The 23,704-nt window shown below is 38.9% G+C and overlaps 3 protein-coding genes across 3 annotated transcripts; 2 read left to right on the top strand and 1 right to left on the bottom strand.

The window, feature by feature from the left end:
- Nucleotides 1-4,717: 4,717 nt before the first annotated feature.
- Nucleotides 4,718-5,671, bottom strand: LOC115800157 (olfactory receptor 11A1-like). The gene has a single exon (XM_030757415.1). It carries the CDS (start codon nt 5,660-5,662, stop codon nt 4,718-4,720), a length of 945 nt encoding a protein of 314 aa, XP_030613275.1. The 5' UTR covers nt 5,663-5,671.
- An 8,285-nt stretch (nt 5,672-13,956) lies between these two features.
- On the top strand, nt 13,957-14,865 carry LOC115801025 (olfactory receptor 6N2-like). Its single transcript, XM_030758714.1, has one exon. It carries the CDS (start codon nt 13,957-13,959, stop codon nt 14,863-14,865), a length of 909 nt encoding a protein of 302 aa, XP_030614574.1.
- Nucleotides 14,866-21,783: 6,918 nt separating this feature from the next.
- Nucleotides 21,784-22,710, top strand: LOC115800159 (olfactory receptor 6N2-like). The gene has a single exon (XM_030757417.1). It carries the CDS (start codon nt 21,784-21,786, stop codon nt 22,708-22,710), a length of 927 nt encoding a protein of 308 aa, XP_030613277.1.
- Nucleotides 22,711-23,704: the final 994 nt, after the last annotated feature.

The following is a 23,704-nucleotide window of genomic DNA, read 5'->3' on the forward strand; positions in this document are numbered from 1 at the left end:
AAAGGGAATTTAAACACAGCTCTGTTCTCTGTGTCCTCCATAGTAGAGGGTGACTGTGCCTCCACCTAAACACCAACATGAGGATACTCAGGGGTTACAGTGGGATTCAGAAGGTGGAGGAACCCTAAGATCAGCTGTAGTGGCTCTGCATGGGGAGAAGAATCACAGCTTTCTATTGTGAGCTCCAGTAAATGATGTTGGTGTGCAGGCTGTGATCAGCTGACCTGCTGCTGCTGCTCTGAGGTTTACTGCTCTGTGTGGATGAAGTGAACTCACAAAGATGTAACCCAGTATTTCACAGCTCTCTGAGCTGATCTCCATCCCCTACACTGACAGCATACAGGCTGTAGAAATGTTGGATTCAGTGAATGAATCTCAGCATCAGCAGCTTTGATTCAAACTCATCTCTGCTGCACTGATGTAACCTGTAACTCTGACCATGAACACAGTCTCTGTGCACCAACACAGAGCTTTACTGTAAATACAGTACAACAAGCTAACCTAAACTGCAGTATTTTCATACAATCTTTGAATAACACAAAGTCAGCATACTTCAGTTTATTTTCCAGTCCTTACCTTTAATTCTAACCTCTCTTCTTCCTCTCCTGTCCTCTTTCTCCATCTCTGAGTGAACTTCTCTCTCTTTGCTCTCCCTGAAATACAGCAGCTCTTCTTTTAGCTAGCAGACACACTGTGTAACAAACTGCACACACTTTGTGTGTTTGCTGATATTGTTGAGCATTTAGAAACGTTGCATTTACCTGCCACACGTTACTCCCTTCGTGCTCGCTCCTCTTCAGTAGCGCTAGCTAAGCTGTTTATGTGCCGCAGCGCAACTTACGGACTCGGTCCGGCCCGCTGTGACCCCTGATTATAGCGCTGTAAATGATACATTAATTATATGGGTTTGTGTATTTAATCCCTTTGTACGAGATAAGCCCCGATGATGGAGGATACGCCAGTACGATTGTCTCTTATGTGTTATTATTCCTCCGTTTAGGCTCAGATCGTTTGATGTTTGACGGCGCACTGACCGGAAATGCAAACTTCTCTCTGACGTGTTAAAAAGTAACGAGTCTGTTTGAAAATGTAAGAAGTAGAAAGTACAGATACTTGTGTAAAAATGTAGGGAGTAAAAGTAAAAAGTAGTCAGAAAAATAAATACTTAAGTAAAGTACAGATACCTGAAAAATCTACTTAAGTACAGTAACGAAGTATTTGTACTTCGTTACTTCCCACCTCTGGACACTACACAGTAGCATGTTAATATATGGTTTAAATAAGCTGCTCCTACATTCTGGATGTTCTTCTGCTGGGAAAAGTCAGAGTTTAGCTGCAAATGGGGAACACCATAATTGCACATCCCTGTGGCTGATCCTGTGAAGTGAGCATATCTAACTAATCTCTGTATATTCTGAATACAGACGTAATCCAGTTAATGTGGAATAACACTTTGATGATGTTCTTAGCATTCTCTGATAACAGCCGGCTAACATTAGCTTTAATGGCTAATCCTGAACAGTCTTTTCTTCTGAGCTCATCACTAAGTTAAGCTTTCTGGTCTCAGCTAACATCAGGTTAAACCCTGGAGATGGTAACAAGTGTTTAGATTAACACAAACACTTAAGTATTTTAGATACAACACTGTAGAGGAAAAAGACTAATGATGTATCTAATCTATAATTTTTATAAAAGCATACTTTTATAATCATAAAAAAATAATAATCATATTAATGATAATTAGCCATCGAGCACTTTTTGAAATCAACCCTTCAAACTGGTTCACAAAGGCATCAAATGAAACAAATCATAAAAACATCAGGTCTAAAAGAAGTGTCATGAGATGTGGTGTGTAGGAGAGCTGAGGACCCGAATGCAAACGAATAAACTGAAAGTACAACTTTTATTACGCTGATGCAATGTAAAGTAACACAGATTAATACAAAATTCAATAGATATTTTATGAAACATACCGGGAACCAGTACAAAGAGACTTAAACAACAAAGTTCAGAAACACTAGTATTAATGCTCAGTATGGGTTAGCAAACTGTAAAGGGAGGAAATCCTCATGATGGGGGGGGGGGTTCCCCCTTGGATCCTCAAATGTTGGAAGCGGTGTATTTGTCACTGAATGCCTGTCAGCACTAAATACCGATGACAGCAGAGGATTTTGACTTTTGCGAGTTCCTATTTGGAAATAAACTGGCTAGGGCGGACTAAAAAGTGACAAAGTCTCAGCAGTTGGCAGCACTGGTGGAGAATATAGATCAGGCCCTACTCGTGAACATTGCAACACCACCTCTCCTTTGAGCAACATCCTGTGACACTAAGATGCTGTGACAGAGTTGAAAGCCATTTCTTTACTGCATACAAACTCAGAATAGCAAATATCCAGTAGTGTGTGATTAGTGTGTGTAAGGCTACGTTCACACTGCAGCCTGAAGTGACCCAAATCCGATTATTTTTTTTTTTTGCCCTTTTTTGCGACCTGTATCCAATCTTTTCATGCCAGTCTGAACAACACAGATCGGATTTTTTCAAATGCGACCCAGGCCACTTGGATATGTGGTCCTAAATCCGATACGTATCCGATCTTTTCAAATGCGACCTGTGTCTGTACGGCTAGGTCATCCAACCGGCACGTTATTGATACTCGACAAATGTCACTATTCTGCGTCCCGTTATGTAGACGCGGGAAGGAAAACGTGTGACTTCCGCAAACATTGAGCGCGCTTGTTACATGTGACGTTATCGCGTCCTCTATTGCGCCTGCGGGGCACTTTCAGGTTCGTCTGCTGTTCACACACAGATCACATCCAAGTCGCATATATTTGGAAATGTGAACGACCACGCAAAACAAATCGTATTTCATAAAAAATCGGAATTGGGTCACTTCAGGCTGCAGTGTGAATGTAGCCTAAGACACACATGCATTCTTCCTGCGAAGGAAGGAAAAGTGATGAAATATTTGCGTAGGTTTTGAAGAGAATGTTTGCACTGGCACAAACCACTGAGCCTCAATAAAAACCTGTATAACTATGTTATTATTTATATATATATATATATATATATATATAGCACTCCCCTGTGCTATTAGTGGACTCCTAGTGTACTGTTATCACTGTCACAGTATCAAGGTTCTGGTTTAAAACTCATCTGAGGCCTGTATGGCCTGTCAGTACAAACTAAGACAAGTTTGTACTGACAGAATGATCATGATCTGTGGCAGAATGATCATGATCTTGTGTCTCGTGCTTTAGTCCACTTGCTTGGCATTTTTGTTTGTTTGGTCTTACTTTATAGAAAAGTCTCTAACGTGTGTGTGTGTGTGTGTGACCTTTAGTATAAACATTGATTACAGAACTCAGAGGCTCACAGAAATATCATTTGAGAGCAACTCTGGCTTGTAGTGACTTATTGTGCTTTAAAATATATTATAATCATGTCATGTTGTTTGTTTTCATGTTGTTTTTAGTTTTAATCAATAGGTTAATAACCACAGGGGTGTTACATTTTTCACCCCTGGATAGGTGTGAAAAAGGAGGGAGTTGTTAGGGATTATTTTTTACTCAGTGAATAAAGGACAAATGTTTAAAGGTAAACTCCAGTAAATTAATTAATAAACAGTGAATCAACCAAATAATAAACAATTAAATAATACTTTAGACAGAGAGCAACAGATCAGAAAGTTCTAGACTAACTTCTCTCTTTCAGTGCATCTTATCTTGAGGACCGGCCACCGAACGTACAATTAGAACATCGCCAGCGTCACCATGTTCTGTCATTAATCTGGACAAGATTTCTCTGTATTGATTAAATTAGAACATCAGGAAGAAGATGTGCTCATGACTGAGAGGAATCTGGGTCATGAAAAACCAGCTTGACAAAGACTGAATGATGAAGGTCAGCTCATTGCACCCAGAGATTGTTCATGTTTAAAATAACAGGCTGTATAAAAATGTTTTGGTTAGACAGGAACACGGGGTCAGAGAGAGAGAGAGAGTGCACACTCTTACTCTGGGTCCCCGCAATATATTAAACTTTTACTTTTTTAATTAAAGTGTTTCAGGTGTCTTCCTTCACAAAAAACCTGTTTACCTGACACAGGCTAATACAAACTAATACAAGTTAAGTGTTAACAAGTTAATACAAGTAATTGTTGATTCTAAACTGTCTGTAGCTGTGAATGTGAGTGTGAAATGTCAGACCTGTAGTTTGGTTTATTTACAACGGCCTCTATGGTCAAAATTAACCTGTGTCAAACTGTTGGAGTGTGAGTGTCTCATCATTTGTGCTCTACAGATGCAAAAACTCCAGTGATTATTTTAAATCATAAGGAAATACACTGATAGAAGTATTTGGAAGCAATATTTTTCTCTGTAAATTGTGTCATCACACATTTCTCCCCATCTATTGTTTGTATACAAGCTCTCAAAATAAAAGCACAACTTCACACATTTTACTCATTTACTTTGAATTACACACGGTAACAATTAATGCTGTATACAATTAATTCATAAGTAACGAAGATTTAACATAGTACCTGTCAACATTAGTATAATTTATCTTCATGAAATGATTGATTTTTTTTTTTTTTTACTCTGGAGTTGTTGTAAATTCATGATACTGATGTAAAATACCAAAAGCCAAATCACTTTGATGAATTAATAATGATTAATAAAGCTACTATCCACATACTTTCAGTAAATTATCAATTCAGATTTGATGCGTCAAATCATTTTTACTGGAGAAAAATCTTTGTAGATGTTTATAAATTTCCTTCATCTTGAGCCCGTATATGAATGGATTAAATAAAGGATGATACAGAACTATCTGTAATGTCATTATGAAGTGTGTAGTTTTTGGAAAATCTATTTCCAGTCGAGCTGTGATTACATCATAGACCCCCAAACAGGAAAAGGTAATTAAAACTAGCATGTGGGGCAAGCAGGTTTCTGCAGCTTTCTTCTTTGTTTCTTTACAACTTCGATAAGTAATAATAAATATTTTTGTGTATGTGAAAACTATGAAGACTATGGGAAGTATTACAAGATCTACATAACTAACTATACCAAATACAGTAACTAATCTTGATCTTACACACTGAAGGGTGTAAATTGTATTGTTACAAATTATTGATTTTAAATGAAAGGAACACAGTTTACTTTTAGCAATTCCAATTGCTAGGACTGCAATATTAGAAGCAGGTACAAGCCAAGCTATGAGCAGGAAAATACTCACAGTGGTTTTTGTCATGATGGTTGGATATTGCAGAGGTTTACATATAGCCACATATCTGTCATAGGCCATTCCTATCAAGATGAAGAACTCTGAACAACCTAGAGAATACATTATGAAAAACTGAAAGAGACAGGCTGAATATGATATGATTTGCGTTTCAGATAAAAAGTCAGTCAGAAGTTTTGGGTAAATATTTGTACTGTAAAGAACACTGTTCACTAGCAAAGCTGCAATGAAAATGTACATAGGCTCATGGAGATTTCTATGAACCCAAATAAGGTATATAATAATACAGTTACTGCAAATAATTAGTATATACAATGTGAACATCATAAAAAAATAAACAAATCTGTATTTGTTAATTTCCACATGCCCATCCAGAATTATATAGGTAACATTTAACTCCTCATCCATTAACATTATGAGAATGTAGACATTTAATCATTAAACAACTTGCATAATGGCAAATACTCATAAATGCATCATCATGCAGCCTGTTTTGTGTGTCGCTTGAATTTAAAGACAGCTGAATGTGTAATGCACTCTTTAAATAGGTTTACACAGTGAGTGATCTGAGTCTATGCAAGGTGGCTTAAGCCTCCAAGGGGCTGAACTTTAGAGGCCTGTCACACCTTTGCTCATTCTTTCTTACTTGACACTGCGCCCCAACTCACAATGTCAGCTGTAGTATTCTCCAACAATTAACCTGTCCACTGTATTCAATGTGAATATTTGTAGTGATTACAGATATATGACAGATAAGTTTTTACGGATATTAGTCAATGTCATGTTCTGCAGCCAGTTGTGTTCACAACATAACTGATTTTGGCCACATATCCTCGTCCTTGTTTTTGTTTTTTTTGTTTTTTGGCCAAACCCGGTGCTCTGATTTTTCTCTCTTGTATATTCGAACACATTTTTATCTCTGAAATATGGTGGCTTAAGTAGGCTGCATGAGTTTTGATGCTGTCTTTTGTATGGCACTTTGTCTGGATTCATGTACATACATTATCAATTATAAATGCATATGCAAACAGACTTTTGCTCCAGATTCATATACTGTCTACACTTGTATTTTGTTTTTGAAAATAATAAAAGCTTGATTCATGACATTAATATAAAATCTAATCAATTTTATGACTTAATAATGTTTAATAAAGTGTTTTTCTAATATTCACTTGCACAGTGGTGTGGCGCTTAGCACTACTGCCTCATAGCTAGAATGGCATCTAGAAGGTTCCAGTTCGATTCCACCTTGGCCCAGGCCTCTCTCTGTGTGGAGTTTGCATGTTATCTGCGTGGGTTTCCTCTGGGCACTCCGGTTTCCTCCCACAGTCCAAAGACATGTAGTTAGTGGGGTTAGGTTGCCCATAGGTGTGAATGGTTGTCTGTCTCTCTGTGTTGGCCCTGTGATAGGCTGGCAACCTGTACAGGGTGTACCTTGCCTCTCGCCCTATGCCATCTAGGATTGGCTCCAGCCCCTCCCGAAGAGGATAAGTGGAAGAGAATGGATGGGAAAGTTGGAGCCTAGTTTGTTTGTCTCACTGTTCAGAGTCTGCCTTGCCTCAGGCCCATTCTATCACAAACTCATCTAACTCTTATTCGCCAGATCTGACCCCAGACCTAAATGTATAGTATGATCTCCAGCTTGTGTTCAGTAAGGATAATGGTCTGTCACTGTTTTTACACTGAGCATATGACTGTGCCATTAAAATTCTCTCTGGAGCCACACTATCTACCAGTCATTTGTACAGCTTTTCTTAACTTGAGAGACAGGCCAAGGAAAAATACAGTCGTGAGTCCTTGGCAGCAGGAATAATCTGGGTGTTTTCTTCTCTGGTGGTTGGTTATACTAAGAGCTTGTACATTTTACCATGGGTTTAACCTTAACAAGATAATCATTAGAAATAAATACCCCCTTCCTCTCATCTCACTTGATCTGCTACACAGAGTCACTATTTTCACAAAACTGGACCTAAGGAATGCCGACCACCTGGTCAGAATATGTCAAGATGCCAATTTGACACATTCTGACTCTTGCATCCTCCAAGCATTCAAACATGGCATGCATACTGAAATGCCAACAATCATTTGGGGTATCTCTTTAGGTTTAAAATATTCAATAACCTTCAATGTCTGTGTGTAGTCTCCCTCTTTTTGTCACATACTTTGAGCTGGGGTGTGACAAATGCTTTTGCACAATTATCTTAGTCTGGTAAGTTTTCTGAGTCTTAATTGAATGTGTGTTTGTTCTGCTTTTTTAGGTTGCAACTATTTGTGTAGACAAATTTTGCTAGTTGTGTCATTAGGTTTACCTCTGATGAAGGTTTGAGTTAATTAGTCTTGGGTTTGGTGATTTGATATTTTGGGTATTTTGTCTGTTATGTACTACAGATGCAGTCACTTAAAATTGCTGCTCTCATATTCACTGGCTAAAACGTAGCTACTACAAATGGTAGAGCAAGTTTGGAAAATCTAAAACTTTACTCAGTATGACCTTTCACGTTTTCCACTGAAAATCACTGTAATCATTCCTTGCAAACATTCTTTTCATCAATTCATTTGAGTGAATCTAACAACTAAGAAAGTAAATAAATAAATAGGTTTTTAAAAACTTTTATTAATTATAATAGTATTTTAAAAGCGACCTGCTAAAGGTAGCTTATAGCGTGTCATTGGCATTAATATGAACACCCATTCCCTCCGCAATGTCCTGCTTCTGCTGCCTGGTGTCAGACTTGATTTGCATGACAGTATTTGAATCCTGATTTTCGTGAATACACAGCACACTCATACATTAGGAACTTGGCAAGCATAAAATCAGGGACGCTCTACTATAAAGACAAGTTTATCTATATATTGTACTCTTGCATAATTCGTACATGAGCACCATGTTGTATTCCATACAACCAAAACTAGTAATTAAGACCTTGAACTTGTCAGGATAGTGTTTACTGATATCACAAGAGCGCTGTTCCTCAGAAAAGAAAGAAAAGCAAACAAAAACAAGCGGTGCATCGATTGTATAGAAATTGTTTATTTTAAAACCAAGAAGAATATAGAAAAAGCTGAAACGATTAGATACAATATGCAGTATATACAGTTCCATGTTGCTGAAATACTGTTAATTAAGAGGAATATTTACGGCACACAATGAACATTAGAGAAACCCCAGACGCTGCCTTTCAGTGTCAAGCTTTCAGGGACTTCTGAGTCTCTGGTTAATCCTACTCCTTATGTTGTGCCACTGTTGTCCTGACAGGTCTGCAAATCTCTGTTGTACATAAGATAATTTTTTTTTTTTTTTACCTGCCTTTGTACCTCCTGTTTCCCATTTGTGCTGCTCCAGTTCATCCTCTTTGTCCAGTTCGTTTCAAATGGCGTCAATGCCATGAAAACATTTGCAGTGTAGTGCTCTGGGGAGTAGTCACCACTCAGAAAACCGTATTTATAGAACTCCTCATTGCAATCGGCAGTCAAAGGCCCCATTATTGGGAGTTGGGTGGTGGCAATAGGCAGTGTAGTGACTGTAACAGAATTATTACACACAGCAAAAAGCCCAGTGTTGATTTAACTCCCACAGAGTTGATTTTATATAAGTCCACACTCTTCAGAGTTAAATTAACACAATCAAAATAGTAAAATTTTTTAACACTGTATAAGAGTTCCTTTTTTAACTCGCAAAACAGAGTTAAATTAACGCTGTGTGGATGCAACGGTTAACACTGATCCAAGAACAAAAATTAACTACTTTGTTAGAGTTGGTTTAACATTTTCAAGTGTTATCTACTACAAAAAAAGTTACTTTATGACTCTGGTTAATCATAATAAAGAGAAACTAAAACAAATAAATCCATTTTAAAGACTTATTATTTTTGCAGCTGTTTCCAACATTTTAAATTGTGGTACAATGAACAAACATTCATTAGAAGCTCCATATGAGTTCAAACGGCTTATGAAATTTAAGCTCAGGGATTTTTGCGAGATGTGTTTCTTCACAATGAACAACGCTGAACGCATGAAAATGATCATGAGTTGTTTAGATAACAAAAGAAAAGTATTGTCAACTAAAAGTATATCACTTATCTGACAAAACATTGGCATTTCATCTTGCATTGCTCTACAAACAACAAGTCCAGGTCTTGTATTCAATACCATCAACTCTATCCCAGCTAGCTGAACAAACATCTTCTGATGAGATTATTTGAACCACGTCTTCATCTTTAAGTGAAAATGATTTGAGAGGCCTGTGCTCATTTTGTTTAATAGGTATTGTCTCCCAACAATGAGCTATGGCCATCTAATGCTTTTTAGCAAGGGATTTTGTTATATTTTTGAAGTTTTTAAAATAATCTTTAAACATTTTATGTTTGGCTTCAAACCTCATAGATCACATAAGTAACAAAGGACCTATTTTCCTAATAGAAGATGGATAGTGGATCATAAAATGATGCTTAGGTATCAAGTTGTGGATATGTGGATATGAGAACTTAGAGTCTGTGGTGCTCAACAATCAAATGCTTCAAATACTGTCATACCCATAGTGAGGATAGGAGAGAAGACAATGTTCATTATTTCCAGTTTTTGTCTTCTGCAGAAATAATGTCCCCAAACAAAAGTGGAATGTTTTTAACAAGACACAATGTCTGAACAGAATTCAAACTTTTGCCATTTCCAGCACTTTCCAAAATAATTTTCGTGGGATGGTTTTTTCTTTCTAAATACCCATAATCAAAACTATAAATCCTGGAAAGTAAGTCTTGTTCTGAGTTGAAGTTTTGAGTAAGATATTCAAAAAGCAATTTGATCTCATACTGTGCACCACCCCCAAGAAGATCATGCATTATATCAAAGGAATAGTTGTTAGAAACATAAAAATATCTCAGTGAATTCAGTGAAGATTTTTTCTTCAAACCATATAATAACTTTAGCTGTGGGTTTTCTTCAAGAGATTTATAATGCATTTCAAAAATCTCCTTTGCTCTAAGTATTACCTTAGGATCATCCTCACTGTAGACAGTCTGTCAGTTTTTTTCTATTAAACAAATCCAACAAAAGTAATGACCACTAAAAGATTCATTAAAACCAAGAATTGTGTGCATTCCTAAATTATCTCGTTATCTGGGAGATTGTGCCAAATACCGGCTCATCAGAAAATCTTAGACTAAGGCCTTGGCTTTCCTGATTTTTTTTTTTTTAGATCTTTCATTAATGGCTCCAGAACAGCACCAAAACCATATTTGTGAAGATCTTGTGCATGAAAAAGCAATATCAAATGAATATTTATCAAAACTGAATTAAATTTAGGAGTCAGGTTTCTTAGAACAAAGTAAAGACAACCAATTTTGTGAATTCCATGCTTAGAGCCCAGGGGATTGGCTAGTTCAAAATCATTATAGAATATTTGAATTTGTAAGGCAGCTTTTTTTTGCTGAAAACAAAGGATGTGTTTTATAATAGCTTCCATCAGAAAAGTCTGTGTAAGTGTCTTTCTCTGATCCTCATTCTCTCTTAAGTCGAGCACAGATATCCTGATTTCTGCACATGAACTGTAATGTTTCCAATACCGGCACATATACAAAAGTATCCTTCACAGGTACTTGATCACATGTACCAGATTTCTGATTTCGTCTACTGTCATATCCACTGGATCAACAACAACCCATTTAAGGTTGAAATATTTGTTTTGTTTCCATTCTGTATTTAAGTTTGTGAATGGGTTTTCAAATAGTTCGAATAACTCATTTATCACAGAAATATTGGGATCAGTCATGGGTGTAATGCAGAAATAGCTGTCTGCTTTGCTTTTAAGTGAATCTCATTCGTTAGTTCTTCTAAATCCCCTACTATTGAGGACCCTAGACTGCCAGAGATCCCACTGCCCTGTAATTTACCTACTATAGATGCACAAATCTCTTTAGTTTGATCTTTAGAAATCTGTGAGGAAGTGCTCTCATGAGGTGAATCAGAAGAAAAGCACTGATTTAACTGGACATCCAAAGCATCTGCTTGACAACTAGATTACAAGATGATGAACTTGGAATGGCTAAACTTTGTGAAATTTGCTGAACATTACTATCAACATTATTAAGATGCTTTTCAAAACCTGTATATGTCCGAAACTGATGCCTGCAGGCTCGCTGAGAACAAAACAATTTGAACTTTGGTCCGGGATAGTAACTATGTTCAACTCTTAAATGTGAGATCAGCTGCTGGCTGCTTGGATACAGTTTCTGACACATAAAGCACGTCAACATTTTTTAGCCTGACTTACTCACAGGAGAGCACAAAGGGTGCAGACCCTGTTGGCCCCAGAGATGTTCCTCTAAACTGCAGCATGACTAAGATTTAAAAAGTATACACCAAACATAAGAAATGAGACATACAGCTACAGCCATTACAAAAAATTCAAGATTTAAATTAGCTAACAAAACAAATTCATGTCTAACCAGACATCTTCAAAGATGCCTTAAAACCATCAGTATTTATACATGTCCATAAAAGCAAAGGGACAAATTACTGCACTATTTTTTATTTTAACTTCTGTCCTCCAGGTGGTGGTGGAAGGAGATGTAGGAGCAGTAACAAGGAGGCCATTTCTTGGTCATAGGCTGAGGATATATTCATAAAAGTTTTCAAATGTAATATCAGAACTTTATGAAAATGTAGAGCCAATGTAGAATACTCTGAACAGTCAACCATGTTCAGATATATTTAGGTACTTACTAGATGTCTTATCCTGGTCATCTCCTTGAGGGATTTCCACTGACTGCACAAAACTTCTCAACTCAGGTGTTGGAGTGAGACGCTTAGCTTCCTTGATGACATTTGATTTGAAGAACACATCCCACTTCTGCAGCAGTCTGGAGGAGGTTTCTTCATTAAACAAGTCTTGATCAATCTTTAATAAAAAGTAGAAATCCAACTATCATCACTGGGTATAAATCCACATTTAGAGACTTTCACTCATTTGAACACTTACCAATCCTTTTGTGTCCAGGCAGGAACATGGGAAACATTGTCAGAATATCAGTTCTTCCCCTGGCGTCTCTAATAAGTTTGTGACGGTGCTCAAAAGTCTCTCATCTTCTGAAAGATCAGGGGCCTGTCTGTGGTGTGGTTGAGCAGAGATGTGGATTCCTGGCGGGCATCCCCATCAAGCTGTCTTCCAACAACCACATTTCTCTGGATATTTGCGCCTCCCCATGAAATGTCTTTGGAGCTACTTGGTGGCAAAGAAATCCTTCAAATCTTCCTTTGGACTGTTTTAAGATACCATGAAAAGTATCCTGTGGTGCTTGCTGCATCATACAAGTGCTCCTAAAAAAAAGGAGAAAAGAAAAACAATCAGACTTTCTTTTTAATGAAAAATCACAGTTTTGGGACAAAATGAAAGAACACAATTGATAAAGAACATTACAAAGCCTTTTGTGGTGTATGGATCTTTGAGGGATGAGAAGAGTGTCATTATCCCAAGGGCATAGTCCTCTCTGATAGCTTTAGCAGGAAGGTGCCTAACAGCAGATTTCAGATTAGTGACAAATGGTCCATTTTTACATAAACTAAAATGTGTAAAAACACAACTACCCATGTTTATCAATAATGTGAGCCACCAGTATGAAAAATATTGTATTACACTGCATTACTGCTACTCTTCCTGTGAGCCTATAGCATCATAATTTCATTTTAATGTACATTGTACTGTCATTGTAAATATAAGTAATTTTAATAAAAATGTCAAGCTTATACTTATCAGGGTCCCTGGGTCATGGACCCAGGATGGTTGCGTTTTTATTTGAGGGGTTCTCCCCTTTGTATGATGTGCTATGTTATTCCTCTCTTGTTTCCTCAGTTTTATCAGTGTTCACAAGTGTGTCTATTAAGTTACTTCCTGTTGTACTTTGGTAACCTTACATGGTGAACTTTGTATTCAGTTGTGTTTCCTCTTACCTCAGTAGTGTATTCTAATCACCTGTCCTCCCCGGCTGGTTTCACTTTCCTCATCACTTCATGTGTATTTATTTTCTGCGTTTCTTCCTGCTCTTTGTAGCATCTTCCCTCTTGTTGTGTGGAGTACTCACAGAAGGCTTTGTTGCTTTTGAATGATGTCCTGCCAGTCCTTTTAAGCTGTGTTTGTTTTTTGTTTTTTGTAATGGAACACTCCAACAATAAAACTGTGTTTTGAGTTTCCTTCAGTTTACTGAATCAATCTTCTGCCTGCCACACAGTGGTGTCATGACAATACTAGTACAGCAGTTCACATGACCATTATTTTTGGAATAAACAACAGAATGTTGTCTATGGTAAAGTGTGCAATGTTAGAATGCATTTTCTATGTTTTGTGATTAAACTTTGAATGGTTTACTGTGTTTAGTGCTCCTCACACTAACAGTGCATTTTTTTCAGTGCAAAGTCTGGTTAAGGAAGAGCAGAAAAATGTGTACCCATGTAAGTAAGGCCTAAAACCTGTCAGTTCAAGTCTCCAGAGTTTAAAGTTGCAACATAGTAGCAGGTCTTTGTGGAGGACTTAATGAGATCCACGGAGGTTGAAGTTTCATTATATATTTGTCTGACTTGAACAGTTCACTTTCTAAAGATGAACACACTCCAAGTTTAGATATCTATGAATACAGCAATCGTCATATTAAAACTATTGTATGCAAGCTGCTTGTTACACATTTTGTCTGTTTTAAATATTAGTGTTTAATTTCTGAATGAATGAAATGAATCTAACATATATAGCACTTGGTGGTCATGTGGAAGTAGAGAAATACAGATATCTTTATTTTGTGATCATGTTTACAGTATATATTCTAATAATCTGCAGCAATTCCACTATTGTGTGGATTATCATGATTCACAAAAGCCTTCATGAGCCTATGTACATTTTCATTGCTGCTTTGTTACTGAACTCTGTTCTTTTGAGCACTGTGATCTACCCAAAGCTTTTGATTGACTTTTTATCTGAAAAACAGATCATTTTGTATCAAGCCTGTCTCTTTCAAGTATTTCTGTTTTATGTTTTAAGTGCTTCAGAATTATTACTGCTGACAGCGATGGCTTATGACAGATATGTGTCTATATGTAAACCTCTGCAATATCCAACTATCATGAGAAGAACAACAGTCAATATCTTCCTGGTTTTGGCCTGGTTTCTACCTGCTGTTCAGGTTGCAGTGCCAATAGCAGGAAATGCAAACACACCGCTGTGTAACTTTACTTTGAAAGGTATTTTTTGTAACAATTCTGTCAACCATCTTTATTGTGTGACATCAAGAGCACTTTCTGTATATGGTATGGTTGTTCTATTTAATGTTGCACTTTTTCCTATGCTTTTCATACTTTTTACATACACAAAGATAATTATAGTTGCTTATCAGAGTTGTGGAAATGTAAAGAAAAAGGCTCTACAAACCTGTTTGCCACATGTGCTAGTTCTAATTAACTATTCTTGTTTGCTTACTTATGATATGATTATAGTTAGACTGGAATCAGAGTTTCCAAAAACTGCACGTTTTTTAATGACACTGCAGGTTGTGACATATAATCCTCTCTGCAATCCAATCATATATGGACTGAAAATGAAAGAAATCTCAAAACAGCTCAGAACATTGTTCTGTTGAGCTAAAGTAAACGAAGTTAGTCATTTATATTTTTAATTTTTGCATATTGTTTATTGACGAGATGTTAGAAGTCACATTTTTCAATCTAATAACTGATAAGCTTCTACAGCTTTTCAAAATCTTTTATTCTCTTTAGTCATTCCCTTTTTTATTCCTATTATTGTCTCTGATTATAGAGTTTAGGATCATTTGAAATCATTGTCATAAACAAGGAATGTTTTTGGCTTTTGTTTTATAAGTGTAATGTGCAAAAATCTGGTTTAAGCTTTTCCTCCTGTAGCTGAGAGCAGATTATTATTTAAAATCCTAAATGAAAAGTGCACAAATATTAAGATGTTAAATGCCTGATATCACTTTCTTCATATATATTTCAGAATAATAAATTTGTTAATAGTTCCATCTAACATTGTTGCATGTTTGCATTATTGCAAGCAATTTTTTATTTTAATTTCACAAGAGAATCCAATAGCTGAGACAAATTCAGTGGGGAAATTCAAAAGAAGTGTAGTGACATAAAGACCAAGGCTTAGGAAATTGAGACAATTATTATCATGTTCAGTTTTTCAACTACAATTCTCAAAGAAAAAAAAAAAAAAAAAAAAGTGCTCTAGAAGCTGAAACTGAATAACCAGCCCTTCTGCTACTTAACTGACTAGGTCAGTATTCCAGAAGTATATATATGCATGTGTGTGTGTGTGTGTGTATATATATATATATATATATATATATATATATATATATACACACACACACACACAGGGGCAACAATGAGACAACCTCCAAAACAGGAATGGTTTTAGATGAGATTATTTCTGATCTCTACTTTTACAGATGGAGCCACTGACATTTTTTCCTTCCTCATCTTCTCTGTTTTTCACTAGTTTTGCATTTGGCCTTAAATTGTCAGTGTCACTATTAGAAGCACGAGGCAAAACCTGGACCCTACAGAGGTTGCACAATTAGTCAAACTCCTCCTGGATGTGACCAGAAAGTTACCAGAAAGTTTCCCAGCACAGTCTCAAGAGATGGAGATTCCAGGAGACAGGCAGTTGCGCTAGAAGAGCTGGACAGGGCCGTAGAAGGTCCTTAACCCCACTGGTATCTGCTCTTTTGTGCAAGGAATAACAGAATGAGCACTGTCAGAGCTCTACAAAATGACCACCAGTAGGCCACTGATGAATGTCCAAAGAGACTTCATGAAGGTGGCCTGAGAGCCCGATGTCCTCTAGTGGGCCCTGTGCTCACTGCCTGGAACTGTGAAGCCTGATTGGCATTTGTCACAGAATATCAGGATTGGCAGGTCCACCAGTGGCACCTGTGCTTTTCACAGATGAGAGCAGGTTCACTCTGAGGATATCTGACAAACACGAAAGTCATGGAAAACATTACGTTGCCTGTAACACCACTCAACAGCTGGGTTTGGTGGTGGGTCAGTGATGGTCTGCTGAGGCATATTGCACAGACCTCTACAGACTTGGCAACAGTACCCTGAAGGCCATTATCAGGATGAAATCCTTGGACTCATTGTTAGATCCTACACTGGTGCAGTAGTTCCTGGGTTCTTCCTGGTTCATGACAATGCCCAACCCCATACAAGTACATGGATGCCAATCACACTGAGTACTATTTTGAGTTGCTGCAATGAAATTTCATCCAAATGGCCTAACCCGTGTAACCCAGGTTACACCTGACACCTAATTTTTTCACTTTGATTTTCAGGGTCTTCATCTTCAGTGTGGCATCCTTTCATTCTGAACACATTACTGTATCAGTATGGATATCCAGCATAATTTTTTTCTACATTGAGATCTGATGTGTTTTCAAAGCCATATAATGTGGCTGTGTGTAACTGAAATGGGGTTTAAAATATATTATATATATGAAAAAATATCAAAAAAGATATTTGCATCTTTAAGCTAGATTGGCACCAAAAGCTTACAATTGTAGCTCTGAGTTAATTATGTTCTGTTTGATTTGTATGTAGGTTTGTGTGATCCATCATATCATTATGGAGTTTGATTACTGCAAAATAAAGTATACATTTTTTTCAAGGTAAAATGGCTGAATCTTCTAACTCTTCAGTGTAATTTAAAGGAATTAGTTTTAATGAGCTTGCATAAAACTAAACTCAACATCACAGCACAGTGGCGTAGTGGTTAGCACTGCTGCCTCACAGCCAGAACTGCCTAGGTTCAATTCCACCTTGTCTGGGGTGGTGTTCTCCCCGTGTTTGTGTGGGTTTTCTCCAGGTATGCCAGTTTCCTCCCACTGTCTAAACACATGCAGTCAGTGGGGTTAGGTTAACTGGTGATTCTAAATTGCCCATAGGCAATTTGTGAATGTGTATGGTTGTCTGTCTCTGTGTTAGCTCTGCGACAGGCTGGCAATCTGTGCAGGGTGTACCCTGCCTCTTGCCCTATGATAGCTGGGTCATGGACCTGACACACAAAAACTTATAGCATCATCTATAAGATGGCTCATAAAATGTGTATCTTACATATTTCATTACAAAGACTACATTTATAGGATCTGTACCTTTTTTTTTTTTTGTTTTCATCAATAGTCGAATGGCCAAGCAGATTCTTCTGGGTCACTTCTTACAAGCTCTGTCCAAATAAAAAGAGTCACTCATCATGCATAACTTTGTAGCTGATTGATTACTAGTGGACATTCCAGGCTCTGGTTGCCCAGGTAATCCTGTAATGTATTTACTACCCCATCATATATTAAGTTTCCTGAACTTCCACTGGTACTTGCTTAACTCACTTGCCTCGGGGGTGAGAAATTTAACTTGGGGTTCACCCACTTCACATCGCCAGCAGTTACTGTCTTGATCCTGGGCCAGTGGCCCAGTGTTTTGAGTTCTTTTTGTGAAGTTCTGTTTTGTTCTATTTCTATTTCTAGTTTTGGTTATAGTTTATTATTAGGATTGTATTTTGCCTTTGTTTAGTTTTCCATGTTAGTCCTGGTCTTCCCTGTGCTCCTGTGTGTGTTGTCTAAGTCTTGGCCCTTCTGTGTTTAGGTTCCCTTTCCCTTAGCTCTGGTTTAGTTCTCCCTGTGTTTCTCTTAGTGTCTCTCCCTTGTCTCATGTCTTGTGTTTAGTTGGTCATGTTCTCATTCCCTCTGTGTGTCAGTCCCCCTTTGTTAAGTCTGTATGTATTTGGTTAGGTCACTTCCTGTTTTATTTTGACGATCTTATGTTCTTTGTGCTTTGTGTTTAGGTTTTACTTCCCCTTGTCTCATCAGTGTATTTCGTTCACCTGTGTTCTCTCCTGTTTCCTTTTCCCCCGTTATCCCTTTGTGTATTTAAGGTCTGTGTTGTTTAGTTCCTTGTCGCAACGTCGTCTGTTTTTCTCTGCTGTGTGCGTTATGTTCATGTTTATGCTTCGAGTTCATGTCTATGCTTCAAGTTACGTCAAGCTATGTCCTATGTCAAGCCAGGCTTTATAAATAAAGCTTTAAGGAATTTCAAACTCCTCGTCTGAGTCCTGCATTGGGGTCCTCTGCCACGCTTGCCACAGCCCAAACCTGACAGTTACTTGACAGTTACATTGAGCTTCTGTGGTCTCTGGTCTTTATATCACTATTTGTTTCCTGTGTGGACGCCCAGTCATTCAGAGAAACTCACTATTTGACCACATCCATGGCCAATCTCTGCTTTAGTTAGCCATGTATATACTTATCTATTGGTTTATTTATTTATTGGTTTGATGATGCTCCTATGTGAATTGCCACCTTATCATGGTGGAGGAGTTTGTGATCCCAGGAGCTATGTTGTCTGGGGGCTTGTCCCATAGCAAATTAGTCCTGGTTGGGGGGCCAGATAAAGAGGTGTTCAGAAGACCCCTATGGAAATGGCAACAAGGGAACTGTTTACACTTCCCAGGATAGGGTTACCGGGGCCCCAACCTGCAGCCAGGCCTAGGGAGGGAGCCCGAGGGAGAGCATCTGGTGGCCAGTCATTAGCCTGTGGTGCCCGGCCGGGTGCACCCCGGAGAGGTGACATGGACCCGCCCTTCTGTAGGCCCACCACCCACAGGAGGCGTCATGCGTAGTGTTTTTGGGGCGGTGGCCAAGGGCTGAGGCCCGGGTGGACCAATTGCCAGCTATCGAGACTGGCTATTTGGACATGGAATGTCACCTCTCTGGTGGGGAAGTAGCCTCAGCTAGTGTGTGAGGTTGACAGATACCGGCTAGATATAGTCGGGCTCACCTCAGCGCATGGCCTGGGCTCTGGAATCAGTCTCCTTGAGAGGGGCTGGTCTCTGTTTCAGTCTGGAGCAGCCCAGAGGGAGAGGCGGCGGGTGTGTATTCTTGTATCCCCCGGCTTGCTGCATGTACGTCAGAGTTTTCACCGGTAGACGAGAGGGTTGCTTCCCTGCACCTTTGGGCCGGGGTATAGGTCCTGACTGTTGTTTGCGCTTATGCGCCAAATGACAGTTCAGGGTGCCCACCCTTTTGGAGTCGCTGGGTGGGGTGCTTGAGGGTGCTCCATCCAGTGACTCCATCATCCTGCTGGGGGACTTCAACACTCATGTGGGCAATGATAATGAGACCTGGAGGGGCATGACTGGGAGGAACAGCCTGCTCGATCTGAACCAGAATGGTGTCTTGTTATTGGACGTCTGTGCAAACCACAGTTTGTCTATAACCAACACCATGTTCGAACATAAGGATGTCCATAAGTGCACATGGCAGTGGGGGCACCCTAGGTCGATGATCGATTTTGTAATCATATCACCAGATCTGCAGCCGTATGTTCTGGACACTCGGGTGAAGAGAGGAGCTGAGCTGTCAACTGATCACCATCTGGTGGTGAGTTGGATCAGGTGGTGGGGGAGGATGCTGGACAGACCCAGCACACCTAAACATGTTATGAGGGTGCACTGGGAATGCCTGGTATAGGCCCCACTCCATGTTCCATGGTCCATTCGGGGTCCGTACATTAGTCAACCCCCAGATCCAAGAGGAACAATGCAGTTTTTGTCCTGGTCATGGAATGCTGGACCAGCTCTTCATCCTCTTGAGGATATTAGAGTGTGCATGGGAGTTTGCCCAACCAGTCTACATGTGTTTTGTGGACTTGGAGAAGGCATTCGACTGCATCCCTCAGGTTATCCTGTGGGAGGTCCTGTGGGAGTATGGGGTGTCTGGCTTGTTGTTGCCAGCCATTTAGTCCCTGTACAATTTAGTCCCTGTCCTCAGCCGGAAAAGGGTGGAATGCCCTCTCTGGCTCAGGGACGAGTTCCTGCCCCAGATGGAGGAGTTTAAGTATCCCTTAAACAGGAGATCAACAGACGGATCGGGGCTGCGTCTGCAGTGATGCTGATGCTGTACGGTCTGTCGTGGTGAAGAGGGAGCTGAGCGTAAAAGTGAAGCTGTTGATTTACTGGTCGATCTACGTCCCTACCCACAGCTATGGTCACGAGCTTTGGGTAGTGACCGAAAGAATAAGATTGCGAATACAAGCGGCAGAAATGAGCTTCCTCCGAAGGGTGGCTGTCCTCTCCCTTAGAGATAAGGTGAGGAGTGCGGCCATCCGGGAGGGGCTCAGAGTAGAGCCGCTGCTCCTCCACATCGAGAGGAGCCAGTTGAGGTGGCTCACTCGGGCATCTGACTTAGGATGCCTCCTGGGTGCCTCTTGGGTGAGGTGTTCCGGGCATCTCCTACTGGGAGGAGGCCTGTGGTAGACCCAGGACACGCTGGGGAGATTATATTCTCGGCTGGCCTGGGAACGCCTTGGGGTCTGTCCGGATGAGCTGGTGGAGGTGGCTGGGGAGAGGGAAGTCTGGTCTTCTCTGCTTAGGCTGCTGTCCCCACGATCCGGCTCCAGATAAGGAAATGAATGGATGAATGGATGGATGGTTTGATAATGATTAGATGGGATTCAAAGAGTTGGGGACCTGTGAATGTGTTCGCCCTGTGACAGCTGGCAACCTGTGCAGGGCGTACCCTGCCTTTTGCCCTACTGTATGTCAGCTGGGTGCCAGCCCCCCTGCGACCCTGAACAGGATACATGGAAGAGAATGGATGGATGAATGCATGGACAACACAGCATTAAAAAGCAGTAAAACATGAAAATAACATTATTAAATAAGTTCAAATAAATAATTATCTGCATAAATTAAAGGAAGTTGTTTTCTGTATAAGATGAAAACCTCTGGATACATTCCAGTGCAAAACATTATTGCACCAACTAATAGTTTTAAAGTGCCACTATGGGTCACCACAGTGGGTAGCTCCACATGTTTCATTTGGCAAAGGTTTATGCCGGATGTCCTTCCTGATGCAACCTCAAAGGGGATTTGTATCTCTAGATGGAATCAAAACAGCAACCTTTCATTTGACAAGCAAATGTGTTAACTACTACTCATCATCATCAAAAATTCTCATCATCAAGAGAAAAACATTGAGTGATTTAACATCACTGGTTTGGGTCAAACTAAGATGTAATAAACACACCCCTTACAATCAAGAATGTTGTGCACTGTGGCAAAAGTCTACATAAACTTTTTCAGACCATACCTTCCATCCACCCAATCATTTTCTTTTTTTGCATTTTTTCATCCACCCTGAGGACTTGCTGCCTATACTATTAAGCTTATAATACCTCCATAGATTAAAAAAAAATGTATAGGGAAACACAATAATGGACATAGAACTGTAAATATGAACTGGTCAGGTTTGCTGAAGTTGTTTACACATTAGTGGAGAACTTAATGAGATCCATAGAGGATGGAAGATTTTCTGATAAAATGAAGCCACAGACTCAGTCACTCACCTTTGTAGTTCAGTGCAGAATTTATATTACTAGAATACTCAAATTAATTATTAAGACTTTTTAAGTCTTTTTATTTGTTATTCATGAAACCTGTTACGTGATCTAATTCTACAGCTGATAACATTTTGGTTCATTCGATGGATGTTGAATTAAATGTAACATTATTAACTCTTGGTGGGTTTGTAGAATTGCACAGATACAGATATCTTTATTTTGTCGTCATATTCACACTTTATATTCTGATACTCTGCTGTAATTGCACTATAGTGTGCATTATCTGGACCCACACAAGCCTTCATAAGCCAATGTACATTTTCATTGCAGCTTTGTTAATCAACTCTGTTCTTTACAGCACAACTATTTATCCAAAGCTTTTATCTGATGTTTTGTCTGAAAAACAGGTTATATCGTATCCACTCTGTCTCTTCCAAGGTTTTGTATATTACACCTTGGATGGTTCAGAGTTTTTACTGTTGGCAGCCATGGCCTATGACAGGTATGTGTCTATATGCAAACCCCTGCAATATCCAGTTATCATGAATAAAATAACTGTACATGTCTGTCTGGTTTTAGCTTGGGTTATACCTGCTTTTGAGATTGCAGTGTCAATTGTGTTGTATTATAATGTAAAACTCTGTAGCTTTACCCTGGCAGGAATTTTTTGTAACAATTCATGTTACAAGCTTCAGTGTGTGCCCTCAGTAGCAATATCTATATATGGTGTAGTCACGGTGATAAATATTGTTCTTCTGCCTCTGCTTTTCATACTTTTTTCATACATCAGGATTCTTAGGATATCTTACCAAAGTTGTAGAGAAGTGAGGAAAAAAGCTGCAAAGACTTGTTTACCCCACTTGCTGGTTTTAATCAACTTCTCCTGTTTTATTGGTTTTGATGCAATTATAATGAGACTGGAATCTGATTTATCAAAAACTCTTCGTTTGATATTAACTTTTCAGTCAATTGTTTTTCATCCTCTTTTAAATCCAATTATATATGGACTCAAAATGAGTGAAATTTCTAAACATCTCAAGATATTGATGTGTCTGTTTAAAAAACATTGATATTGCTACACTATTAGCCGATGTATGATCATTTCAATTGTAATTGTACTCCAAATGAGACATGAAGTATCATCTGATTTCATATACTATGGCATTTTTATAAGGAAATGCTAATGTCTGTTCTTCTATTGATCAAGTGTGTACTGGCCATAAAATTTTAAACTGTTGCTGGTAATGTTTGGAGTCTAATCAGCATTTAACATTTTTCTTTCTTTTCTATTTGGCACAGGTTATTTTTACCACTGTGGATTTTAAACACATAAAATGAGTTTAATAAAATGTATCAAATGCCAAATGTTGTGCGTGTGTATCAACCAATTGACGTCTTTGATGGAGAACAGGATTGTTCATTCTGTCAATGACATGTACAGTACCAGTCAAAAGTTTGGACACATTCGCCCATTCATCATTGTGTTGGTGTTAAATCAATAAACAATAACTGTCAAGAAAATCATATTTACTTTTTCTTAATTCTAATGACATAAATTATATAGCATCTGTTAGATGCAATTTTTGAGCTATATAAATATATAAAAAGAAGCCTTTATTAAAATGAGACTGAAGGCTGTTGGAAAAAAAAACAAGCAGCCTGTTCCAAAACAACATCTGCATTATCAGGAATTCGGCTCCCCTGCCGGCCTTGGGCTGGCAATCATATCTCTCCAGGACTATGTGTGACGGTCGCTCCCCCCCCCCCCCCCCCCCCCCCCCCCCCACTCCGCTTTGTGATTTGTGAAGCTGGATGTGGTGTACCACGGCCGCCGATGAAATTCCATCACTATCAGCGAACTGTTTTGGCTAGGAGCTGGCATCTGGCTCCACAATGCCCCCACCTTCTCGTCTCCGTCTGCATCCCCTCCTGTATATCTTGTATTTTCACTACATAAAAAATTTCCCATGATATACAAATAGAAACAACCTTAATGATATCCTACAGAAATCCCAGCATAGCATAACATTAGCCAAATACTGGCAAGAAATAATTGCAAGAAAA

This window comes from Archocentrus centrarchus, chromosome 21 (genome assembly GCF_007364275.1).
Source record: "Archocentrus centrarchus isolate MPI-CPG fArcCen1 chromosome 21, fArcCen1, whole genome shotgun sequence".
Classification (NCBI taxonomy): domain Eukaryota; kingdom Metazoa; phylum Chordata; class Actinopteri; order Cichliformes; family Cichlidae; genus Archocentrus; species Archocentrus centrarchus.

Excerpts from the sequence above, each read along its gene's own strand:
- LOC115800157 (XM_030757415.1), bottom strand. The coding sequence starts at position 5,662 with ATGTTAATGGATGAGGAGTTAAATGTTACCTATATAATTCTGGATGGG.
- LOC115801025 (XM_030758714.1), top strand. The coding sequence starts at position 13,957 with ATGAATGAAATGAATCTAACATATATAGCACTTGGTGGTCATGTGGAA.
- LOC115800159 (XM_030757417.1), top strand. The coding sequence starts at position 21,784 with ATGGATGTTGAATTAAATGTAACATTATTAACTCTTGGTGGGTTTGTA.